Source organism: Chionomys nivalis, chromosome 8, assembly GCF_950005125.1.
Source record: "Chionomys nivalis chromosome 8, mChiNiv1.1, whole genome shotgun sequence".
Taxonomy (NCBI): domain Eukaryota; kingdom Metazoa; phylum Chordata; class Mammalia; order Rodentia; family Cricetidae; genus Chionomys; species Chionomys nivalis.
Genome location: NC_080093.1, coordinates 73,622,488 through 73,649,330, shown reverse-complemented (window position 1 = coordinate 73,649,330; position 26,843 = coordinate 73,622,488). Strand labels below are relative to the sequence as shown.

At 39.7% G+C, this 26,843-nt stretch overlaps 1 protein-coding gene across 5 annotated transcripts in view; it reads left to right on the top strand.

Moving 5' to 3' along the window:
* The window catches only part of Tnrc6a (trinucleotide repeat containing adaptor 6A), a 169,231-nt gene that overhangs the window by 119,120 nt on the left and 23,268 nt on the right, over positions 1-26,843 (top strand). For all 5 annotated transcript variants that reach the window (XM_057780009.1, XM_057780008.1, XM_057780010.1 and 2 more), the window contains 2 exons: positions 10,014-10,394; positions 23,376-25,958. In XM_057780009.1, the coding sequence (XP_057635992.1) occupies positions 10,014-10,394; positions 23,376-25,958 (2,964 nt within the window). The remainder of the gene's footprint in view (positions 1-10,013; positions 10,395-23,375; positions 25,959-26,843) is intronic.

Here is a 26,843-nt window from a genome sequence, read left to right as displayed (position 1 = left end):
CAGTTGTGAGCTTCCATGTTAGTGTTGGGAATTGAACTCATAACCCTTGAACTATCTCTCCAGGCCCTTCTTGATTTTACTAATATTTACTGTACTAATTTTTAATGATTTGCCCATTCTTGTTTACCTGTTTAACTTTGAATTTTTGTTAGTAACTGTACATGCTTATTAGTTATTGTTGGATTAGTGCTTGCTGTATTTCTCACATTATATAGATTTCTAGTCTGAGATCTAGGATTGTGGCCATGAGGGAAAAAATGCCATGTATTGAGAGAGCCATGCCTGAAGTCAATCTACAGATGGGAGAATATCTGATTAGGAGCACCAGGCCCCACAGACACACATACACAGAAAAGGAAAATATATACTCAAAGGGAAACAGAATCAGATAGCTTTTATAATGTTAGCTTTGACTTCCAGGTCTAAGTTACGTGGTTGTGTTGAATGTTTTCTTAAATTAGGCTTTCATGAAACTGAAACAGTGCATTCATCTTTTCCTTATATCAGGGAAGGTGGGGATAGAGGAGGAAAAGAACAGATCCTTTTAACTTAAAATATATGTCTGTTTTAAAACTGGAACAATTTTATCTGGTTAAATTATACGTTTTTAAACCTTATTCCTTATTTGACTTTTTTTGTTTGTTTGTTTAGATAACCCACTTTTGCCTATGGTCCTAAAGATCGTGGAAACTTAAGCATTCTGTAGCATTAATTATTCACTAGGTATTTTCTATTAACTTCCAGCAGAATTTTTAAGTATTGTCACTTTATTTTTGAGTCAAAAAAGAAGTTAGAGCTCTGTTGGTGTTGATCTATAGTATGTTGTAAAACAGTTTTCCAGACTTGCTCGGACATGTGTACTCTGTTTCAAAAGCATAAATTCTGATAAGAAGTATGTCTATGAGGCTGAAGAACCTCGCGTAGTTAAGTTAGTTCTAATAAATTTGGAGAGAGCTGTTGGAACTTAAGAAGGACAGTTTGGCCCTTTTCTTCTCTAGGGTGTGCCTCTAGGTGAGAAGTAGATCTTTCATTATCTTTTTTCTGAATCTTACATATTTGGACAAGATTCAGCAGTAGTCTATATTGTGAACACTGTAAACAAGTTTCATGTGCAGTGAAGCCCCTGTATTTTAGAGTAGACAGAGCTAGCCTTCTGTTAAGAGAAGTTTCATCCTGTGTTTGGCTAACAAGGCCACCCACAGCAGAGCTGTCAAGAATCTGCTACTTAAGGAATTGGGGGTGGGGGAGGACTTGAAGTAGGAAGGTAGGTAGAGTCTGTTTAGGGAGCAGAGCTGTTCTCTAGAATTTGTGAGATAAATTAAAACTAAGTGAACTCAATTTAATATTTGCTGTTTAATTTTGAACTTTATGTTATCTTGCTGTTTGATATTCTTCCTTGGGGACTTTTCTGTTCTTACTCCTTCAGTTTTGTTTTTTGTTTTTTTTATAGATTCTTTTTTTTTTTTAATTTATTATGTATATAGTGTTCTGGGCACCAGATCTCATTATAGATGGGTGTGAGCACCATGTGGTTGCTGGGAATTAAACCCAGGACCCCTGGAACAACAGTCAGTTTTCTTAACCTCTGAGCCATCTCTCTAGCCCCCTTCTTCAGTTTTTTGAGACAGGGTTTCTCTGTGTAGCCCTGGCTGTCCTGAAACTCATTCTGTAGACCAGGCTAGCCTCAAATTCAGAGATCCACCTGCCTCTGCCTCCCGAGTGCTAGGATTAGGCATGTGCCACCACCACAACACAGGCCGGGCCCCTAGGGACTTCTCAGCAGAAATATTAAGGTTTGCTCATGTCTACATAAAATAAACTTTTAAATATTTTCTAACAGCCATTCAAGTCGTACCACTTAGTAAGAGTTAATTAGTAGGAGTTAGTGGATTGACAGGGAACTAGTGCCTAGACTAACTCTTAAAACCTTAAAACACTACTTATCAGTAAAAATTTTAGCATTTTATCTTAGGGCTTTCCAGTTCAAAGACTGTTTCTTTTGCATTCAGCATTTCAAAATTGGCTGGTTACTGCAGAATATGAAATTTTTGTTATGCTGGGGAAGTATCTGCAAGACAGTGTTGTTTATGCCAGTATAGTGTTTTTCATGCTTTCAGTAAATTTGATTTATAAACTCATTTATATTCCTAAAAGCTATTTATTATTCTTATTGTTCAACTAATTGGCTTCTTTCCCTCTCTTGCTGTCTCAAAAATGCAAGGAAATGGAAGTTAAGATACCATAGTACTTCTGAGGCAATAAACTGTTCAAATGCTTTCCCTTGATACCTTACTTAAAGATACAAAGTGGAAAAGCAACAGAAGTTGGAAACCCCTTTTACTGAAATGTTTTGTTGTGGATACCTGTCTGATAAATGTTGATATTCTCATTGGGTACGTGTCATATGAAAGTCTGTGCTGAGGTGGTGGCTCTCGGAAGGTTGGAGAGATGAGAGAAAGAGCAGTGTCTCCTTGTGAAGAACACAGACTAGGGGAACAGCTAGAATAATTGACTTTGAGTGGTTACAATTTTAAGGGGACACTGTTTTGTATTGGAATTGCTTTTACACTAGGGAGGACCCATGTGGTATTGTCTGACAGCTAAATTTTGGATATGCTGTTTTGTTATGTGTTAACTTTCTTCTATCTGCAATGATCTTGTTTTCCTGACACAGAGTTTCACATAGCCCAAGCTGGCCTTAAACTACATAGCTGAGAATGACCTTGAACTTTTGATTCTCTTGTCTCACCTCACCGTTGGGATTACAGATTATAGATGTGAGCCACCTACATCTAGTTTATACTATGCTAGGAATCAAACCCAGGCTTTATGTATGTTAGACAATCACTCTGCCAACTGAGCCACATTCCCAGCCCCTATTCTGTATAAAACTTTTAAAGAATGAATATTTACAAATAGTATGTGAAAAATATATCATGTGAACAACTGTATTTTAAGATTTTTTTTTTCTTTTTGGTTTGAGATAGGGTCTCTTAGTGTAATAGCCTAGCTGTCCTAGAACTAGCTCTATAGACCAGGCTGGCCTCAAACTCCCAGATATTCCTGCCTCTGCCTCCCGAGTGCTAGGATTAAAGGTGTGTGCCACCACTGCCGCCCAATTGTATTTTAATATTTTTTTTCCAAATTTCTGATAATTTTATACATATGTACAATAAAATGATCATGTCAACTAACTCCCACCACTGCCTGGCTTAGGTTTTGTTTTGTGGTTTGTTTTTTTAAAGCTAATTAGAGGACCTTTCTGTATTTTTCATGTTAATTACACTGAGTGAGTGAACTTGTTTTCTACATATGACTTTAGATTTTATTATGACTGATTTTTTTCAGCAAACTAGTGAACTTCATCATCTTTTTCCTCTTGATCATTATGTGGTTTCAGTTCAGAGCTATTTCCTGGCACTCTATGGATCCTGTACCTCATTATGCTGGATCTTGAACATTTTATTGAAAGAGGATTCAGTAACCAGCACTTGCAGACTGTATACACACTGCAGCCTCGGGATTTGTTTGAATGGTGGAGAGTAAAACTTTTGGTCCTAGGAAATAATTGGAAGGCTGCTGTAGAGGGCACTGATGAATTGTTTTCTAGGCATGATGGGCAGAGATCTTCAAGGAAAGTGTCAAAGTATTTTGGGCAGGAAAAATTGCATGGACAACTATGATAACTCATTTTGAGAACTGCTAGCATTTGGTACGGTGGAAGAGAAAGGAATTGTATTATGGACATAACAGCATATGGATTTGGAAAAATGATGGTGAGGATTCATGTCAGTGAGTTAGATTCATTCTGAAAATGGTTTTATGATAGATATGACTTGAGGCAGGTAGGTAGATGATAGGCTTAGGGTGTTGTGAAAGTGTCTGGGGCAGGATAAGACCAAGCAAGTGTAGGAAGTTTTTGCAGAGTAAATTAATACACACCTCACTCACAGCAGCACCACAGGGGACATGAAGTTCATTTGCATTCCATCAAGGAGGTCATCTGTTGGACCTGCTTTGTTTATTAGTTAGATCTAGAGAGCTTGGGATTAACTAAGGAAGCTATCCTGTTTGAGCAACCATATCTACTGAAACCAACAGCCTCTGACCTTCTGCCTTTGACTTAACTTGTTCTTGTGATTTCTTCTCTTTGATTCATAAATCTCTTTTCTGTACCATACCGTTTTCATTTTATAACTCTTTAGGACTCTTTTCTGTCTATGTTGAATCTTAAACTTATATTTTTAGTTCAGTCTGTTTTGAATTCTAGGACCATATATTCAATTACATTGTATGCATGGATTTTTCTATAGTGATGGCGTTCAAAGGTGCCCTAAAGTTATTTCTTGAGATCTGTAAGAGCCCCAAGATTCTCTTCAGGATTCAGATTGGATGCTACAACAAGTGAAATGAATCTTTTTCGTAGGATATCTGGGGCAAATGTATGAACTCTCTCACTCTGTGCTTTTCCAAATCAGTGTCTTTACCCTTTTGTTTCTATTCTGCCTCTCCTGTCTTCTTTTTAATCTCTCCTAACTTCCTCTAGCTTCTTCTCTTCTCCCTACAGGAGCTTTGAAGTGATTAAAAAAAAATTACAAGAGTTAACTCTCATTAGTCAAAAGCACATCCCTAGGGTAAAAAGATAAGGAACTGAGCCTTTGCCATGGTAACCCGAGGTTACAGGAGTAAGACTGTGAGCAGACCCCAGACCAGGGGTGGGGGTGAGGGGTATAAGGCACAGTGCCCAGTGACAAACTTTGAGACATAGGTCTATTGTCAGCAGACTGGCAAGCAAAGAATTGGCATGCTTTTCTTAAGGTGCTTTATGTAGTAACCTTGGTTTTAAACTCATGATCTATTTACAAAAAGTCTTTAGTCTACTTTTGAACTAAGTGAGCTAATTATGTGTAGTTAGCCTGAGCAAAAAGGAACAAAACAAGCTTTTTTTTTTAAAAAGAGTCTATAATCCTCAACAGGCAAATAAATAGATCTAGTTATAAAGCATGCCCCAGCACATTTTCTATAGACCAGAACTATACAGCCAAATGAAAAGTCATCTTCCTGGCAATCCACAGATATATGTGCCCATAAGATTGAGTTGTAATCATGATATTACATATACACATCACATGAGATTGCACACTACAATGCAGGTATTAGAGGAACACCAGGCTGCTTTAGCAGAAGTGAGCAACAGTTTCCAGAGTTGATGGTCCTGTAGGCCTTGCCCGGACAGGATTAATCTCCATCAGAATCACTCCTCTGGTGGGTTGACATCTGAAATCAGTTGCCATATGCTGTACATTTCCATGGTGTCTGACACTAGTATTATATTGGTATTCAGATGCATGTTTCTTAAAGTAGTATAAGGCACACAAACAAAAAACACAGTAGTGTAGATAAATGACCTAATCCTAATGGATATGTTCATAAATTTCTGTTTCTTCTATGCTAATTAGTTCACCTATTTACTTTTCCCATTTCTTTGTTGGTATTAAACATTCCCTTCTCTAGACTTTCAACTAGCTACAGGGTTGAGGGTTTTGTTTTGTTTTAAACTTATTTTTAAATTTAGTGTTATTTTTTTGAAATAGGATCTTGAGTAGCCCAGACTGGCCTCAGACTTGATGTGTAGCCAAGGATGACCTTGAATTTCTGATCCTCCTGCTGAGAATCAAGCCCAGGGTAGCTTTATGCATGTTAGGCAAGTGCTCTGCCATTTGAGCCAAATACCCTGCCCTTGAGAGTGATTTTTTTTTCATTTCCCTTAAAAACATGCTAACTGGTTGTTTTACTGTAATATAATCAAGCCTGCCAGTTCACTTTATAATCATTGATTTCTGGACCTAGTAAGATGGCTCAGTAGATAAAGGTGCTAGCTACTAAGCTCAACACCCTGAGTTTGATCCTTGGAATCGACCTGATAGGAGAGAACTGATTGCCACATGTTGTCCTCTAACTGCTGTGACAAATAAACAACCTCACATACACACGAAATGTAACTTTAAATTTTTTAAAATTGGTTTTTGTTAGTACTTTACTGATTCATTCTTTCTGTTGCCTTTAGTTTATTTGCCTTCCTGAGTTGTCTACTTTATATCTTGATTGTTGGAAATAATTACACTATAAATTTACCTTTGAGCACTAGCTTAGCTGAACCTCAATGTTTTACTTTAGTGCTTTATATTATTTCCTAGTCTTGCAATTTTGGTAATTAAGGCAGTTTTATTTACTAGCTTTGTCATTTATAATGATGTTGTTTTTAACCCAGACAATTTGTTATTTATATAGTTGTTTATATTTATACAGTTTATAACTTATCAAATGATTTCTTTGGTTTTTTGAGACAGGGTTTCTCTGTGTAACAGTCCTAATTGTCCTGGAATTAGCTCTGTAGACTAGGCTGGCCTTAAACTCACAGAAATCTTCCTGTTTCTGCTCCCAAGTGCTGGCAGTGAAGGCATGCACCACCACCATCCAGCGAGGCTTTACCTTTAAACAAATGAACTTAACTCTTTCATATTTGTGGTGATTATACACATTATGAGGGCTTGTTCTTTGTATTTTAAGCATTTTATATTAATCACAATTTTGAAATTTTTATTTTATTTTCATGTTTTTTGAACATGTTTTTAGTTTTTCTTTTTCCCCTTCTGTCTAATGGTTTGGGTTCTTTCTGACATAATTAAGTATTTAAATATATGTGTACAACAGCCAGAATTACCCACTACTGATTACCTGTACCCTTTAAATTCATTTATTAGCTTTATTTTTTTGAGATTTAAAATTTTTTAAATCTAATATGTGTGGTATATCTATACACCATATGCATGTCTGATATCTACAGGGGTCAGAAGAGGGCATCCTGTTTTCTGGGTCTTACAGACAATTTTGAGTTGCCTTGTGGGTGCTGGGAATTGAACCTAGATCCTTTGGTAGAGCAGTCAATGCTCTGAACCACTTAACCACTCCAGTCCTGTGTTTTGATTTTCAGTAATATAATTGATATTAATAAACCCTGTATTCTAGGATCAACAGCTTACTTTACTAACTTAAGTTCACAGTCAGTTGTCAGATAGCATGTTGAATCCAATATTAAGCACATTAAAAAAATAAACAGGCAAAACAGGCTGTTTTTTTAATGTTGCCTATAATTTCTAGTTACATTTGTTTTTTCTTCCTTTCATTTTGGAGGCACTTTAAGTATTCTAATACTTTGTACTCTCTCTGTGTGTGTGTGTGTGTGTGTGTGTGTGTGTGTGTGTGTGTGTGTGTGTGTGTGTGTGTGTTAATGCATAGAGCTCAGATGACATCTTGTGGGAGTCTTTTTTTTTTTTCCCACCATGTGTGTTGTCAAACTTACTGAGCATAGGTTGTCAAACTTAGTGGCAAGCTTTTTTACTTGCTGGGCCACCTTGACAGCCATAAAATATATTTCAAATCACTAATCCTTCCATATTATTGTAAGATACACAAAGGAATATATGTCATTATTACCTATTGAGACCATTATGTTAAGAGAGAAAAATTAAGACATAAATTAGATCAACAAAATACTTGGCCCAAATTATTAAAAGACTTGTAAGCATAAAAAATAAAAAGGATGAACCTGGAGAGATGGCTCAACAGTTAAGCACATATTTCTCATACATACATATAGGCAAACACTTAAACATATAAAAATAAATATTCTTTTTTTTTTTTTTTTTTTTGGTTTTTCGAGACAGGGTAAATATTCTTTTTGAAGGCTGAAAATGATGGGGCCAATGAGATAGTTTGTGGCCAAACCTGACAAAACCTAAGTTTGGTCCCCAGGATCTACATAGTGGAAAGTGGGACCTGACACTGAAAGTTGTCCTCTGACCCAATAAGTAAGTTCTCTCTCTCTCTCTCTCTCTCTCTCTCTCTCTCTCTCTCTCTCTCTCTCTCTCTCTCTCTCTCTCTCTCACACACACACACACACACACATATACACACACACTGCCCTAGTCAGGGATACTACTGCTGTGATGATGAAACACTATGACCAAAAGCAGCTTGAGGAGGAAAGGGTTTATTTCGAGGCAGGAGGTGATGTATAGGTGCCATGGAGTTGGACTGCTTACTGGCTTGCTCCTCATGGCTTGCTCAGCCTGCTTTTTCATAAAACCTAGGACCACCTGCCCTAGCCATACCCATAATGTGTAGCCCCTCTCCCATCGGTCACTAAGAAAATGCCCCAAAGCCTTGCCTTTAACTAAACCTTTTGGAGGAGACATTTTCTCAATGAGGCTCCCTCTGCTTTGATGACTCTAGCTTGTGCCACGTTGACATATACTAAATAAATAGGATGATGATGATGATGATGATGATGATGATGATGATGGATGGATGGATGGAAGAGTTCCAAACAATAGAGAGAATATTTGTTAGTTTTTCATTGTAATTTCTCTTGGACTACAGTTTGCTTGAGTCCTGTAAAAAATAAAGTCACCTTGGAAAAAAAGGAAGACATGATTTTATATTAGAAAATGTTAATGTGAGAGTCAGTCCAACTCAGGAAGTCTTACAGAAGGGAAATTAGTTTGGATTGCTGAACGAAAGGCAGCCCTGGAGCTGATGGTGCAGAAAGAAGCTGGGTTGAATACTCTAACAACACAGTGAGCAAAGCCTCAGTCACAGCATCTTTACAGTAGAAACACTTGACAATAGCTCTTGTGTAGGCTACAACAATAGCATCTATTGAATGGTTACAATTTGCTGGGTGAATTGACTAAGGCCATCCCTGCTTTATAGAATTTGTTTATAGAATAGAAACAAATAAGATTTCTAAGTTGGGTTAAGGATGTTTTACTTAAGCCTTTACCAGAATTTTCTCAAGTGTCCTCACCAGTACCAGAGTTTTATTTTGTTCTATAGTGGGATTGAACTATTGCAGGTATATAGAATGGTATGCCAGCTGTCTTAGGGTTTCCATTGTTGTGAAGAGACACCATGACCACAGCAACTCTTATAAAGGAAAATGTTTCATTTTGGTGGCCCGCTTAGGTTCAGACATTTAGTCCATTGGTGGGACATGACAGTGTGCAGGCAGACGTGTTGAAAAGGTAGCTGAGAGTTCTACATCTTGATCAGCAGGCAACAGGAAGTTGTCTGTCTCACTAGGTACATGAAACCTCAAAGCCCTCCTCCACAATAACACATTTCCTCTAACATATTTCCATATATACTCCAACAAGGCCATACCTCTTAATAGTTCCACTCTCTTTGGACACTATTTTGGGCCTTTTCTTTCAAACTACCACACCACCATTACAGAATAGCCAGTACTTAAACAGGCATATGTCCTGTGCTTTATAATGACTAAAAGCGTTTGATACTGGAATGTCTTACAGCAGATTCATTGAGGCTGAAGTTGAAGCCTAAGCCCAGATACCATGCCAATTGTGGTTTTGAGAATGAGGTCTAGTTTTGCAGCTTTAAGGTGCTTCCATTAGTTTATTTACAGATATTCATGCTGAACAGTTAGAATCACCTATCACTTTCCAGTCAGTCATGTACCACACAAGTATTTTCTTAGATTTGTCTAAGGTGCTGTCCAGGTCATTCCTCACTCTTGAAAGCTGCACAGGTTCCATCCTGTCTCCTGCATTTGCATCCTATTCTGAACTTGTTCTTTGCTTAGATATATTCACCAGTGGAAAATTCATAATTTTGCCCTTTGTATGGAAATAAAGCCTTTTCCCCCCTGTATCTTCTAAATACTTAAAGTAGTGACCAAGTCCAACATGACTGTATCAACTTGTAACCCCAGCACAGGAATGTACACCCTTGTGGATACTTGAGTAGCTTGTCAGGAGAAGTAAAGTTTGACTCTAGGTAGTGGCATCTCTTCAGAAATTTGAGCCTCTGAATGAGGCTGTTCTGACGCTTAAAGCTTCTGTTCAGGTTGTTTTCATAGTGCCTTTGAGTTTGAGGGTAAGGTGTACTTCACTGGCTAATCTTTTCCACCTCTGTTCTTTTGTTGGAATTAGTGCCAGAACAGATAAAGCCCAGTGTAAGCCAGCCTCAGCCTGCCAACTCTGATAACGGCACTTCCACAGCAACCAGCACTAATAATAATGCCAAGCGAGCTACAGCCAGCAATCAGCAGCCGCCGCAGCAGCAGCAACAGCAGCAGCAGCAGGAGCAGCAACAGCAGCCACAGGCCTTGCCTCGGTATCCTCGTGAAGTACCTCCACGATTTCGCCACCAGGAACACAAACAGCTTCTAAAGAGGGGTCAGCATTTTCCTGTCATAGCAGCAAACCTGGGATCTGCTGTTAAGGTGTTAAACAACCAATCAGAAAGCAGTGCTGTAACAAATCAACAGCCACCAAATAACGGAGAGGTGCAGAACAGCAAAACCCAGTCAGGTGAGAAAAGACCTTTGCTATAGGACTCATTTTTGGTAGTGTAGTAACATTTATAATCTCTAATTTTTTGTTGATATGTTTTGTATGGCAAGAACTCAAGAGCTGGGCTTTAAGAATCCTCAATAGGCCAATTGAGTGGAGAATTCTTTACTGCCAGTTACATACTTACCTTACTTAGAAAGTGAATATTGTGATTGTTTTCATCTTCTCTCAGGTCCCATATTTATTAAGTTTGTAGTTAAAAGTGAGCCCTCCCCACTCCTTGTGTTATGCGGTTATGTACATTTCCTCTTCTGCAACCCTCCACAGGGTAGCTCTCATCATCATCACTGACCATCCCTGGTGACTATCACTTGCTGCCTGGATGTTCTTTTATGTATGCCAAGCACTGCTCTGTGTTAAAATATATTGCCCTACTTCACAGCTAGTAAGCAGTACATTTTGGACTCAAAGTTCTGTCTGATTCCAGAGCTATGCTCATAACCACCATGGTGCTCTTTGGCAATGCATTACTTGTGATAGAAAAGGAAAAGGAAGACGTTTCTAATCCATGTCTCTAGAGCTGCACATTATGAGAAGGACACATATTGTTATCATGTTTAAAACTACTTCCTGTTCCCCAAAACCACTTACTACCTGTGTCAGATTGATCAAAAAGCTAATTCATGGGATCTTATGGAAGCATTTTCTCCATTGAGGTTCCCTCATTTCAGATAACTCCAAAACAAGATTAGTTAGCTTACGCTTACATTTATAGAAAGACCTTCACTTTCCAAAACAGTTTAACATTGTATATAATCCAGGTTATAGATAATTAAGAAGTTGAGGGGGCTGGAGAGATAGCTTAGATGTTAGCAGGACTGACTTATCTTCCAGAGGTCCTGAGTTCAATTCCCAGAAACCACATGGTGTCTCACAATCATCTGTAATGAAATCTCGTGCCCTCTTCTGGCATGGAGGTGTATAGGCAAGAGGGATATTGTAGACATAATAAATAAATCTTTAAAAAAAGAAGTTGAATTTTATTTGGGAAGCCAGGTTAAAAGAAAATGTATTCTTCATTGGCATAAGCAATCTGTTACTAAAATCTTAGGAGAGTGTTCCTTATCCATCAAATGCCTGAGTTCCTGCTATGAGCCAGGTAGGGTGGTATATGATAAATGGGCAGTGAAGGAACGTATATTTAGAAAAGTTTAGGTATGCCTCTTCCTTTTGGGAAAGGGAAGAATAAAGCTATTTTTAAAATGGAAACAATGGTAGTATAAGAGTTGTGTATCTCAATAACTGTGGGGCTAGAAGGATGTTCACTTAGTAAAGTGCTTACTGTGCAAGCATAAGGACCAAGTTCAGATTTTTCAGCATCCCTATTTTAAAAAAGCCAAATAGAGTGATGCACATTTGTAATCCCAGCACAGGGAAGACAGGGCAAGGGAGGATCCTTGGGACTTGCTGGCAAGCTAATCTAGCCAAATTGGCCATGTCCAGGCTCTGTGACAAACCTTGTGTGGAAAAATAAGATTGGAGACACCTAGCATTGGGTTCTGTCCTCCACATGCACACATGCCTACACATGGCCAAAATGTACACATACACAAAATGAGTATGGGTCAAAAGAGTCAAGTTTAGTAGATGCTCGTTCTGATGAGAAGTTACCATGTGTGAGCATAGGAAGAAAAAGCCTCCAAAGAAATCAATGAAGAAGTCCGTGCTGCCTCCCCACCCCTACCTGTTTTTAGGAGATACAGGCAGGGCTGGAGAGATGGTTCAGTAGGTCTGAGTTCAGTTCCCAGAACCCACGTGGTATCTCATAGTTGGTTTATGCCCTCTTCTGGTATGCAGATGTACATGCAGACAAAGTACCATATACATAAAATGTATAAATAAATAAATTCTTTTAATAAAGAGCTTGGCAAGCAGCTATACATTTATTTGGAGGTATTAAATCCCGAAGCCATTAAGTGAGGAAGACTGAAACTGAAACACTCCAGAGAATAAAATTGGTACTTTTGTCTTTAAAGGTTTATTTAAATTTTTTAAAATATATCTGTACGTGTGCTCTTGCATGAGTACATATGTACTATGTGTGCAGGAGCCCACACAGGCCAGAAGAGGGTATCATATCTCCTGAAACTTGAGATCAAGGCAGCTGTAAACCCCGTATAGGTGCTAGGAACTGAGCCTGGATCCCCTGCAAGGGCATTAAGTGCTCTTAACCTCTGAGCCAGCTTTCTAGCCCTGGTACTTTTTGTCTTTAAAAGATATTTCTGACTCTCCTCTTGCAAGTGTATTTTATGTACTTATATTAATGTATCACTGTGTATTCTGTTTGTAGTGGTAGCTGAAACTTTAGCTATAAAACAGACCATGAGAAGTCAATGAGCCAGAAAAGGTTCCTTGTAAGAATCAGATCTTACAGAGCTAATGGCAATGGGTGTGACGATTGCAGGACTGCTCTTCACAGGGTGTGTGTCATGACTGTGTACAAGTGAGGTGCATATATTCTTTTTTCACACATCAGGTAGTACCATATTTGTTCTACACATTAGGAAGCAGCCAACTAGTGATGACAGTGTAAGTTGCATGCTCAGTCACTCAGAGACACTTTAATTGTGTAGATGATACAGAATTCAGAATTGCTTGTATTTAGCCTTTTTAGATTAGGAGTAGATTTGGCATGATGCAATACATAGAAGTCAAATTCAAATTTTCATGGTCAAGAGGAAAAAGATGCCTCTCTTGTCTTAGTATATTCTGTGCAAAGAGTAAAATGAATACTTAGATGAGATGCAAAACCACCCTCAGGCTAGCAGGTAAGGGATATAAATAGTGGGTTCTCTTCTCAAGCAGCTCTGCACTTCATTTTTGTTAGGACCTTGTGCAATGCTAAGCCCTGACCTGTCATTATCTGATACAGTCTCCAACAGTGTGATTGATGGGGGATGTCAAGATGGTTCATTAGGTAAAAACACTGACTGTGCAAAGCCTAATGACCTGAGTTCAATCTCGAGAACCCTGTGAAGTTAATAGGAGAGAACTGATACCACAGAGTTGTCTTCTGACCTATAGCACACAGGTACTCACACTTACATAATGCACACAGTAGGAACAGTAAACACAGTCTCAGATTACCTCTTTGCACTTGACTCATAACCTGTTCTTGCTCAATTAGCCTGAGTTAGAAGACTCTAGTGGTGGTAATATCACTCAGCAGCCCAGACAGAATAGTGTTCTTATGGCCAGAATGCTATAATCTGTCCTTCTCTTCCATATGGCATAATTCATGTGGTTCTGTTACAAAGACTAGAACAGTTTATGTACGTCCTCTCTAGCCCAAGGGCTGGCACCACTCTTAGTTGACTCACTGTGTTTTGTTTTTTCTGTCACACACAGCACACGTTCGTTATGGTTAAACCTTTTGAAGGTGAAATGGTGAACCTCATGGCACTTCCTCTTTAGTGCCCTGACACTAGGGTGGTCTCTTCTCCAGCGTTGACACTGTTGTTTATCTCCCCGTCCACAGGACCACTAACAGTTCACCAGTGTCTTCTAATAGTTTTCACATTTCTGCTCGGCATTTTAAGGTAGCTTTGTTTGTTCATGGTATGAAATATAAAAAAGCATGTAAGATAGTACCATATTGTTTATGGATGAATTCAAATATAAAATGTAAAGGTTTTATTTGTCTATTGGCAAAATAGACATGTAGAGAAGAATGTAGGGACTCTTCCCATAGCACTCTGTACTTATTTTTTTTTTGTTTTGTTTTTTGTTTTTTTTCGAGGCAGGGTTTCTCTGTAGCTTTGGTGCCTGTCCCAGAACTAGCTCTTGTAGACCAGGCTGGCCTCAAACTCCCAGAGATCCACCTGCCTCTGCCTCCCGAGTGCTGAGATTAAAGGCGTGCGCCACCACCACCCGGCTCACTCTGTACTTATTAAAGTGGTGTTACAGAAATTATTTTTTATCAATTTCCTGTATTTGAAATATTCCCTCCCTCCATTTTTTAAATTTTTCTTTTTTAAAGGAAGCTCAAAGACATTTAAGCTATAATGTGAAATGAGTAAAAATTTGGAGGGCATTAAGCTTTCTGAAAGTGTTTGAAGATTGAAATGGTCCTGCCTCTCCCGTTGGTCTCTTCCAAGGTAGCATGTATAACTTGCACTTCTAGCACCCCTGTCCTTCCTTTCACCTGGGAACACTGAAATGTCTACTTGCTTTGAGTTTCTCTAAGTCGCTATATCCTTGAGAATCTTAGAGAACTTTTGTCCTATTTTTAGAAGTCTTACAGTAATGGCATACACTGCTATAGTTCTCTGCGATCTTCCTCTTGCTCACTAACCAGAGGAGCTATTGATACCAGGATGTCAGATGCAGACTGTTGAAAGTATTGAAATGTGAATTCTGTTTTCAAAAGTCTCTTGTAAGTAGATGTTGTTGGTGTTTGGTTTTGATTTTTTTTCTTTCTAATCACTTTTTCTTAAAAGCTTCTTCGTTTTTAAGAAAGTGATTCCATTAAAATCAGGAGGAACAAGACAAAGCTGTCCACTCTCTGCATATCTCTTCAACATAGTTCTTGAAGTTCTGGCTATAGCAATAAGACAACAAAAGGAGATCAAGGGGATACAAATTGAAAACAAAGAAAGTCAAACTTTTGTTATTTGTAGATGATATGATAGTATATAAGTGACCCACAAACTCTACCAGGGAACTCCTACAGATGATAAATACCTTCAGTTATGTGGTAGAATACAAGATCAACTCAAAAAAATCAGTAGCCCTCCTACATACAAATGATAAGCTGAGAAAGAAATCAGAGAAACATCACCTTTCACAATAGCCACAAACAACATAAAATATCTTGGGATAACATTAACCAAAGAAGTAAAAGAACTGTACAAGAACTTTAAGTCTTTGGAAAAAGAAATTGAAGAAGATACCAGAAAATGGAAAGATCTTCCATGCTCTTGGATAGGTAGGTTCAACATAATAAAAATGGCAATCCTACCAAAAGCAATTTATAGATTCAATGCAATCCCCATCAAAAATCCCAATACAGTTCTTCACAGACCTTGAAAGAACAATAATCAACTTCATATGGAAAAACAAAAAAACCCAGGATAGCCAAAACAATCCCGTACAATAAAAGAGCTTACGGAGTCATCACCATCCCTGACACCTATGAACACCTGATTTTTGTCAGAGAAGCTAAAATTATACAATGGAAAAAAAGCATCTTCAACAAATGGTGCTGGCATAACTGGATGGCAACATGTAGAAAAATGCAAATAGACCCATATCTATCCCCATGCATAAAACTCAAATTGAAATGGATTAAAGACCTCAATATAAATCTGGCCACACTGAACCTCACAGAAGAGAAAGTGGGAAGTAGACTTCAATGCATGGGCACAGGAGACCATTTGCTATCTATAACTCCAGTAACACAGACACTGAGAGTAGCAATAAGTAAATGAGACCTCCTGAAACTGAGAAGCTTCTGTAAAGCAAAGGACACAGTAAGACAAAAAGGCAGCTTACTGAATGGGAAAAGATTTCCACCACATCAGACAAAGGACTGATCTACAAAATATATAAAGAAATCAAGAAATTAGACATCAGAATTCTAAATAATCCAATAAAAAAATTGGGTACAGAACTAAACAGAATTCTCAACAGAAAAATTTCAAATGACCGAAAGACACTTAGGGAAATGTTAGACATCCTTAGCCGTCAGGGAAATGCAAATCAAAACAATTCTGAGATACCATCTTATACCTGTCAGAATGGCTAAAATCAAAAATACCAGTGATAGCTTATACTGGACAGGATGTGGAGTAAGGGAAACACTCATCCATTGCTGTAGGAATGTATACTTGTACAATCATTTTGGAAATCAGTATGGCGGTTTCTCAGAAAATTGGGAATCAACCTACATCAGGATCTAGCATTACCACTCTTGGGCATATACCCAAAAGATGTTCAATCATACTACAAAGGCATTTGTTCAGCTATGTTCATAGCAGCATTATTTGTAATAGCCAGAACCTGGAAACAACCTAGATGCCCCTCAAACTGAAGAATGGAAGAAAATAAAGCACATTTACACATTAGAGTACTACTCGGGGGAGCGGGGGCAATGACATCTTGAGTTTTGCATGCAAATGAATGGAACTAGAAAATACTATCTTGAGTGAAGTAACCCAGACCCAAAAACATGAATATAGTATGTACTCACTTGTAAGTGGATACTAGTTATAAACAAAGGATATTGAGTCTATAGTAATAAGCTAAGTAATAAGGTAAACTCTTAAGAAAAACATATATAGATCTACCTGGAAAGTCCAAATAGACAAGATTGCCTGACAAAATTGGGAGCATGGGGGTGGGGAGGGAAAGGAAGGTGGAAGGGAAAGAAAAGGGGAGAGGTGAGGAGAACTTGAAGAAACGGGATAGTCTAGATGGAGGAAGGACAGATATGAGATCAAGGAAAGAAATATCTTGATTGAGGGAACCATTATGGGGCTAGCAAGAAACCTGGCTCTAGAGAAATTCCCAGGAATCCACAAGGATGACCCCAGCTAAGACCCTAAGCAATAGTGGAAAGGGTGCCCAAACTGGCCTTGCCTTGTAGTCAGAATGATGACTATCTTAAATATCACTGTAGAACTTTCATCCAGCCACAGATGGAAACAGAGGCAGAGACCTGTACTGAGCTTCCAAAGTCCAGTTGAAGAGTGGGAGAAATGAGAATATGAGCAAAGAGGTCAAGCAAGACCTTGATGGGTTCACCCACTGAAACAGTTTACCTGAGCTAATGGGATCTCCAACTCCAGCCGGATTGGGAGGGAAGCATAGGACCAAACTAGTTCCTCTGAATGTGGTTGACAGCTGCATGGCTGGGGCAGACTAAGGGCCACTGGCAGTCGCACTGGGATTTATCTCTACTACTTGTACTGGCTTTTTGAGATCCTATTCTCTTTGGATGGATACCTTGCTCAGCCTAGATATAGTAGCGATGGCCTTGGACTTTCCCCAAAGCAATGTGCCTTACCCTCTCTGAGGAATAGATGGGGGCTGGGGGAGTTGTGGAGGGGAGGGAGTGGGAACTTGGATTGGTATGTATAATGATAAAAGATAGTTTGTTTTTTTAAAAAAGATAAATAAAAAATGTTAAAAATCTCTGCATAATGTCTATCTCTTCTCTTCTTGTACCCTCTGCTCCTCTTGTGTATTTAGCAGTTCCTCTGACCAGCTCTCAAGTTTTATTCCTTTCCATGTCTTTGTTTCATGTTTCTCCATGTTTCATGCATCCGGAATCTTCAGCTAATATTAGGTTCCTTTAAACTCAGTATGTCCAAACTTGAACTCATACTTCTTCCTTCTTGATGCCTTTGTCCTCCACAGATTGGCACACCATTATTCACAAACCCATCTAGAATCATCAAAATCATTCTTGAATCTTACCTTAGTTAGTCATGACTCACGGTTTATCATGCTCTGCTCATTTTGAACTCCAGATTTCTGTTTCTTTTCTCCCCTTTTACTGTCAGTTGCTTGCTTAGTGGAAGGACATAGTCAGCATCTGGTCAAAAGCAGCATGCTTTTCCTGACTGATGTGTTCAGCAGCTTTCTTGTGCCTTCTCATTGACATGTCTCATTGACTGATTTCAAGACACATCAGCAGAATTGAGTAGTTATCATAGACCATCTTGCCCATGAAAATATTTGTTAATTGGAGCAAAAGTTTGCTGCTCCTAGACCAACAGCTCAGAAATAGGTACTCTGAACATTACTTACTGAATCATCATCAGCCCTGAGTATTATTTACTTTTGAAGCTTTCTTCTGGTGAGACTTAAAGTGTTTAAGTTAAAAAGGAACATTTAAGTATTTGAAAGGGGAAAAAATTATTGAATTTCCTTCAGCTTCAATTCTTCTTGAGAGTGTTGTTTCTTCCATCAGTCATTTAACTGACATCAGCTGTTTTGGCTCTGCTCTCCAGACTCTGTTTGCATAGGTATCCCCAATACACTGTTTCATCCTTCTAGGTCTGGGTCAGCTAGCCCCTCTCCTAGAATTGTTTCTGAATGGGATGCTGATGGCATTTTTTGTTTGTTGTTTGTTTTGTGTTTTCAAGACAAGGTTTCTCTGTGTGGCCTTGGCTGTCTTGGAATGCACTCTGTAAAACCAGGCTGGCCTCTTAAGTCAGAGATCCATCTGCCTCTGCCTCCCCAGTGCTAGTTTTAAAGGTGTACACCACCATGCTCAGCACTGATGGTAATATGGATTTCACTTAGTAATGTGTAGCACCACACTGTATGAAAACTTTGATTTTACATTTACTCAGTAATGCTTCCTTCCTTCCTATAATACAGGGGTTTATGATCTCAGTGTTCCTCACTGTTTCTTGCGGCAAAGTCATGGTCATATTGTACTTACAAGCCTGAATGTTTTACTCCTCGTTGCTTAGAGTAATGAGCGTTGGTTTCCTTCTTCTACTGGACTTTTGTGTCTGATCAGCTTCTGACGGATTCCTCAGTTGCCATTTCCTTTTCCCACCATTTCCCTCTATACGGTAGCATTTTCAAAATCAAAAATGCCTCGAGAAGTCATCTGTAATAATTCACTTTAGAAACAATTTCTCAATTAGGATTTATTGAAAGTATCAAGTATGCTACAGTTTCAAAATGGAATTTTAAGTCATAATTACTGAAGGTAGTCTCCATATGTTCCTAAAGTAATTAAGAATAACAACAATATTAATTTTCTTCCTAAAATAATTAAAATAACAACAATAGCAAACCATTAGATCACCACAAATATCTCCAGGCAAGGTCAATGTTGGAATCAGAGAACACTTGTAGTGACATTAAAGGTGATGGAACCCCTTTGCAGGGTCAGCAGCTGCTGCTGTTTTTCATTCTCTGTAAGAGAAAATTGGTTATTTTATGGTTTCTTTTTTGGTGTGGGCTGGAGGTAGATGGTTTAGACAAAGACTCACTTTGTGACCCAGACTAGCGTGAAACTCTCCATGCCCTTGCACTAGCCTCCTGAGTACTGGGATGACAGCTGTAGCAGGGCTCCTGCTGTTAGCCCCAAACTCATAGAGACTTGCCATGGCCTGCCTGGTTTCTTTTCTTTGATGAATAAAACATTCTTTTTACCAGTAACTTGTTTTTCTCCTTTTTAAAAAAAAACTTTAATTATTTGTTGGCTTTTATTTATTGTCTCATTTAAAAAAAAATAAAAAAATAAAAAAAAAAACATTTTCCAAGTATAGATGGAGCTGCGGGCAGGCCTGTTTTTCATCCTGCCCGGCTCCCACATGGTTAGCTTTATACCCGAAATAACAACACACAAACTGTATTCATATAAACAAACACTGCCTAGCCCATTATATCTAGCCTCTTCTGGCTAACTCTCATATCTTGCTTTAACCCATATCTAATAATCTGTGTACTACCACGAGGTGGTGGCTTACCAGGAAGATTCTAGTGTACGTCCATCTTGTGCTGGAGCTTCATCGCATCTGCCCTGGAGAGGAGAGGCATAGCATCTGAGCTCACTTCCCTTCTTCCCAGCATTCTGTTCTGTCTACTCCACCCACCTAAGGGCTGGCCTATCAAATGGGCCAAGGCAGTTTCTTTATTAACCAATGAAATCAACAGATTGACAAATGACCTTCCCACATCATCCAAGTCCTGACTATTCCTTTTCTCCTACAAATTTAAAATGTTGGCCTTTGCTCTAACTTTGGCATCTACTTGGTTCTGTTAGTAAGTTGGCTTCAGGTTTAGTAGTGCTTATACAGTCTCTTGGTGCACTTTGTTGTCTGTTGTGTGATCCTGCAGGCTCCCACTGTTTGAGACTGGGGGAAGTTCTTGTACTTGTTACCAAGCATGTCTAAGTCACTTTTAATTCTCTTACACATCTCTGGTTGAACACAGAGTCTTGCTGCTTCATTCCTTCCAGGATTGAGTTTCTGTAGCAAGTTTATTTCTATGGGCTGCAATAAAGCCTAATTATATAGGACTTTCAAGTATTTTTGTTACTTATTTTCTAAGTGATTTTATGACTTTTGAAAATCAAGATCTCTCACACACTCTCTCACACACACACGGTATATAGTAAAGTCACTTTTTCTTGGTAATTTTTTTTTTTTTGACAGAATCTGTTGTGTAGCTCAGGTTGACCTCTATCTAGCTCATTATGCAGCTGATGATGACTTTGAACTTACGATACTACTCCCTCCACTACCACATCCCTCCACTGTTGAGATCATAGACGTGTATTACAATGCCCAGTTTCTGCAGTGTTGGGAACTGAACCCAGGGCTTTGTGTATGCTCGACAAGCGTTCCACCAACTAAGCTATGTCCATATGGTTGGGTTTTTTTGTGTGTGAGTCCTTGTGTGTTTATCTTGTTATAATGTATCAGGTAGTCCTTCCAGCACAGGATTGAATAGTAGTGTCCTTGACGTGTATTCTTTTTCCATGTTGTAGTGGGAATGCTTTGTGCATTTTCATTGTTCACTTCAAGTCTATGCTCTTATTTTCAGTGTGGGTAGTTTTATTGTAGATGCTCAGTGTTTTTTTTTTTTATTGCTGCTTATGGAAATGACAATACATGATGCAGGTAATTGTAGTTGACATAACAGTGGTCCAAGGTGGGGATAGTGATGCAAACGGAGCTGGTCTCGATTTGGAGGGAAGGTTCACATTTAGGGATGGGTGATGGTTTTGGTTTATTGTGCACAGGGAAGAATAAAAGCTAAGGCTTAGGTCTTAGCTAGTGGTTAAGAAGTCTTGCTGCTCTTTGAGAGACTAAGCATCTTCCAACACCCAAATCAGGTTGGCTTACAGCTGCTGCCTGTGACTTCAACTCCAGAGGATCCAGTGCCGTCCCTTCTGACCTTCAGGAACACACACACACACACCCCAGCCACACAAATGCATGACATGTAAAAAAATAAATTTTTTAAAAATAGGAAAAAAACTTAAGTATTTTTATTAAGTTAAGGGCAATTAGTAAAGAAGTTTTATACTCCACATATTTTCTAGAAGGAGGCATTGTGTAGTAAGTAGACTTGACACTAGCTGTGATATGTGCTGTCATTTTGTTCTTAATGATGGTCTGGTAGCACAAGCCTTTGATCTCAACATTTTTATGGGTAATGCTGAAAGATTGTTCACAAATTCAAGGCCAACCTGGGCAGCACTTAGAGACCCCCATCTCAGCATTGGATCAGGAATGAAGCTCAGTGGTGAAACGCTCGCCCAACATGAAAAGAGTTCAGTTCCCAGCATTCTTTACCCTCAAATGAAAATAACATGACCTCGTTTCACAGGTTGTTGCTCTCTAGCCGCTATGAAGAATCCAAGCTTGAGTCCTGTTGTTGCTGATGTGCTCGTCACGGAATTTTAGTTACTTCGCTTTATGGAGGACTCTAAAACTTATTTTGTGTCTTAGTTAGGGTTTTGTGTTGCTGTCATGAAACACCATGACCAAAAAGCAAGTTGGGGAGGAAAGGGTTTATTTGACTTACACTTCCATATCACTGTTCATCATCAAAGGAAGTCAGGACAGGAGCTCAAACAAGGCAGGGGCTGATGCAGAGTCCATGGAGGTGTGCTGCTTATTGACTTTGTCTCCATGACTTGCTCAGCCTGCTTTCGTCTAGAACCCAAGACCACCAGCCCAGGGATGACACCACCCACAGTGAGCTAGACCCTCCTGCATCAATCACTAATTAAGAAAATGCCATACAGGCTTGCCTACAGCCTGATCTTATGGAGGCATTTTTTGTTGTCATTCGTTTTTGTTTCTTAAGAAAGTTTCTATGTAGACCAGGCTAGCCTGAATGCTGGGATTAAAGACTTGCACAACCAGATTTGACTTGGAGGTATTTTCTTAACTGAGGATGTCTTCCTCTCATGACTTAGCTTATGTCAAGTTGACGTGAAACTATCCAGCACATCTCTTGCCTCTCTCATTCAGTTTCTGTAAGTATTTTAACTTTTGCCCCTTGGTTTCTCTCCTGCAAAGTAAGGACGATACTTGTGCTCTAGAATTGTGCCAAGGACTTGGTGCAGATGTTTGCAGAGTTGCTGCTGTGTAGCAATGAATGCTGGCCATGGGTTGGTATTGCTGCTGCTGTGTGTTGCAGGATAGAATTATTTCTTCTCAGGGAGACTAGAAGACAAATGAAATTGACTGCTTTTGGTGGTGGGAGGAGGACAAGGTTCTACATAGTCTAGGCTTATCTCTGAGTCACAGAGCTCTGCTTCCTGAGGTTTTGAACTAAAGATGTGACAACACCCAACTTCTGATAGCTTTTTTGATAAAGTATTTCTACAAGGGAGCAATAGTTTGTGCTCTTTGCAGTACTTACTTGAATTATGCTCACTGGTTACTTTACAGGTTGATCTCTAGTTGCTTTTCTTGCCATTCTTAACCGCTCTTATTATCTACTTAGCATTTGTGCTTTGAGAGAAAGTACGCTCTTATTATCTACTTAGCATTTGTGCTTTGAGAGAAAGTAGTAGAAGCAGAATCATTTTTCCATGGTAGCAAATCATACTATTAATGTGACTCCTTACTGCCTAGTCCATTTTCTCCCAAGTCAAGTCTCTGTGAGCGTGGACTGCCTTAATTCATCACTGCCACTAGTCTTCCTTACTCCAAAATTCTTGGTTTGTTGGGATTTTGCCCATCATACATTTAGTGGGTATTCCTATGGGGCTTTCTGTTCCACACAATACTATAGGGTGTCGAACAAAGCAGCACAATTCTGCCTGTGAAATTACTGAACATGGAGAATTGGTGGCTGGAAGATGACTAGTACCTCAGCTGTACTGCGGAGCATCTTGCTAATGTTGAGGAGCTACATGTATTTGTAATGGATCATCATTTTTCTCAGCCTACTTAATATCATTTTGGAAATGGTTTCCACTTTATAAATAGTTGTACTTCTCCTTTATTCTAGATATAAATCATAACACTTCAGGATCCCATTATGAAAATTGCCAGCGGGGACCTGTGTCTTCTACAAGTGACTGTAGCACAAGCTGTGAGAATGCTGTAAAGGACTTGTTGGAAAAAGAAGCATGGCCCTCAGCCCCTGGCAGTGATCCTGAGTTGGCCTCAGAATGTATGGATGCTGATTCTGCCTCCAGTTCTGAGTCAGAGAGAAACATCACTGTCATGGCTTCAGGGAATACAGGTGGTGAAAAAGATGGCCTTCGGAACAGCACTGGACTCGGTTCTCAAAGCAAGTTTGTGGTTGGTAGCAGCAGCAATAATGTGGGCCATGGAAGTAGTTCTGGGCCATGGGGCTTCCCCCATGGAGCCATAATAAGCACATGTCAGGTCTCTGTGGATGCTCCTGAAAGCAAATCAGAAAGTAGTAACAATAGAATGAATGCTTGGGGCACTGTAAGTTCTTCATCAAATGGAGGGTTAAATCCAAGCACTTTGAATTCAGCTAGCAACCATGGTGCCTGGCCAGTATTAGAAAACAATGGACTTGCCCTAAAAGGGCCTGTAGGGAGTGGGAGTTCTGGCATCAATATTCAGTGTAATACCATAGGCCAGATGCCTAACAATCAGAGTATCAACTCTAAAGTCAGTGGCTCTTCTACCCATGGTACCTGGGGCAACCTTCAGGAAACTTGTGAGCCTGAAGTAAGTGGTACACAGAAGGTTACATTCAGTGGTCAACCTCAGAATATCACCACTGAAACAACTGGACCAAATAACACTACTAACTTTATGACCTCTAGTTTACCAAACTCCGGTTCAGTACAGAATAATGAACTGCCTACCAGTAATCCAGGGGCCTGGCGTGTGAGCACAATGAATCATCCTCAGATACAGGCTCCGTCAGTTATGAATGGCACTTCCCTTTCTCACCTTAGCAATGGAGAGTCAAAAACTGGAGGCTCCTACGGTACTACATGGGGTGCCTATGGTTCTAATTACTCTGGTGACAAATGTGCAGGCCCTAACGGCCAAGCCAATGGTGACACTGTGAATGCAACTCTAATGCAGCCTGGCGTAAATGGGCCTATGGGCACTAACTTTCAAGTTACCACAAATAAAGGGGGAGGTGTGTGGGAGCCTGGGACAACAAATTCCCAGAGTTCACCATGGGGAAGTGGAAATGGTGCGAATTCTGGAGGAAATCGAAGAGGATGGGGAAGTCCTGCACAGAACACTGGCACTAGTCTACCCGGTGTTGAGTGGAACAAACTGCCTAGCAATCAGCATTCCAATGACAGTGCAAATGGCAATGGTAAGAAGTTTACAAATGGATGGAAATCTACTGAGGAAGAGGATCAGGGTTCTGCCACATCTCAGACAAATGAGCAAAACAGTGTGTGGGCCAAAACAGGAGGCACAGTGGAGAGCGATGGCAGTACAGAGAGCACTGGACGCCTTGAAGAAAAAGTAACGGGGGAAAGTCAGAGTAGAGATAGAAGAAAAATTGATCAGCACACATTACTCCAAAGCATTGTAAACAGAACTGACTTAGATCCACGTGTCCTATCCAACTCTGGTTGGGGACAGACTCCTATTAAGCAGAATACTGCCTGGGATACAGAGACATCACCAAGAGGGGAAAGAAAAACTGACAATGGGACAGAGGCCTGGGGAAGCTCTGCAACACAGACTTTTAACTCAGGGGCATGTATAGATAAGACTAGCCCTAATAGTAATGATACCTCATCTGTATCAGGGTGGGGCGATCCCAAACCTACTCTGAGGTGGGGAGATTCCAAAGGCTCAAACTGCCAGGGGGGGTGGGAAGATGATTCTGCTGCTACAGGAATGGTTAAGAGCAATCAGTGGGGGAATTGCAAAGAAGAAAAGTCTGCATGGAATGATTCGCAAAAGAACAAACAGGGGTGGGGTGATGGACAAAAATCAAACCAAGGTTGGTCCATTTCTGCCAGTGATAACTGGGGAGAAACTTCCAGGAGTAACCATTGGGGTGAGGCTAATAAGAAATCCAGCTCAGGAGGTAGTGACAGTGACAGGTCCATTTCTGGTTGGAACGAACTTGGTAAAACTAGTTCTTTTACATGGGGAAATAATATAAATCCAAATAATTCATCAGGATGGGATGAATCTTCTAAACCTAATTCTTCCCAGGGATGGGGAGACCCTCCAAAGTGTAATCAGTCTCTAGGTTGGGGAGATTCATCAAAACCAGTTAGTTCTCCAGATTGGAACAAGCAACAAGACATTGTTGGATCATGGGGAATTCCACCAGCCACCGGCAAGCCTCCTGGTACAGGCTGGCTGGGAGGACCTATTCCAGCTCCAACAAAGGAGGAAGAACCCACAGGCTGGGAGGAGCCATCCCCAGAATCTATACGACGTAAAATGGAGATTGACGATGGAACTTCAGCTTGGGGAGATCCGAGCAAATACAACTACAAAAATGTGAACATGTGGAATAAAAACATCCCAGACGGCAGCAGCCGCTCAGACCAGCAAGCACAGATGCATCGTTTGCTGCCATCTGCAAGTGCTGTCTCAAGCAAGGAGGCAAGCAGTGGCTCTGGTAAGCGTTCTTCTTTGGAGTACAGTGGTATTCTGGAAGCAAACTTTGTGTTGACATACTGTCTTAAGATTTGTTTAACAGAGCACTTGGATATGCACATCGAGGCCTTTCAGCTCTACTCTAGGAGTCATGTTCACCAGGCAACAACTTGGGCAATGTTGCTGTGAACCTTACATGTTCTGTTCTCTGTTAGGAATGTAGAAGGGGTTAAGTGGCAATGTTATATACTTCTCTCAGTCTGAGTTAAGGCTTAACCAAGTGACTGAGTACAGTACTATAGGTATTTGGTATTAGACTTTAGAGGAATTTTCTAAACTAGGCATCTAAATTTTAAATTAAAAAGTCCACATCTACTCTGATAACAGTGGATACAGTGTGTGCATCTAAAACATTGCACTGTATCTTTCTAATATATTCCCACTTTTCCTCTCCTATACTGAGCAAATTCTTTTCTGTATAAATTGATATAGCAACATTTTCTTTAAATGTGACAGGGCCTGTATTTCCTTTTTTAATGGGGATTTTGTTGCGTGATGTTTCGTTGGATAGAGAAATGGCAATATTTTCATGAATTCTTTTGATACTTAATTGTGGTTTGTTTGCTTGTTTTTAAATATGAATCTAGTCTGATAATTTATGTTTGACTCTTAGGGCGGGCATCTTTGTTTTCATTCTTTGAATGAAAATTTTGTGGCCTTTTTTTGGTCTTAGACAACTTCTAACGTGATAGAGTAAACTTTTTTTCCTGTGTGCTTTTAAATCAGCGTTAACCAGTATGTATAAACTGCATTGCTCACCTAGTGTAGTCGTGTAGTCAGTTGTTGTCTGCTGCAGTATTGGGGGAAGGACGTCCCTCCCATAGGTGTGGCTGGTATAGCCCTTCCC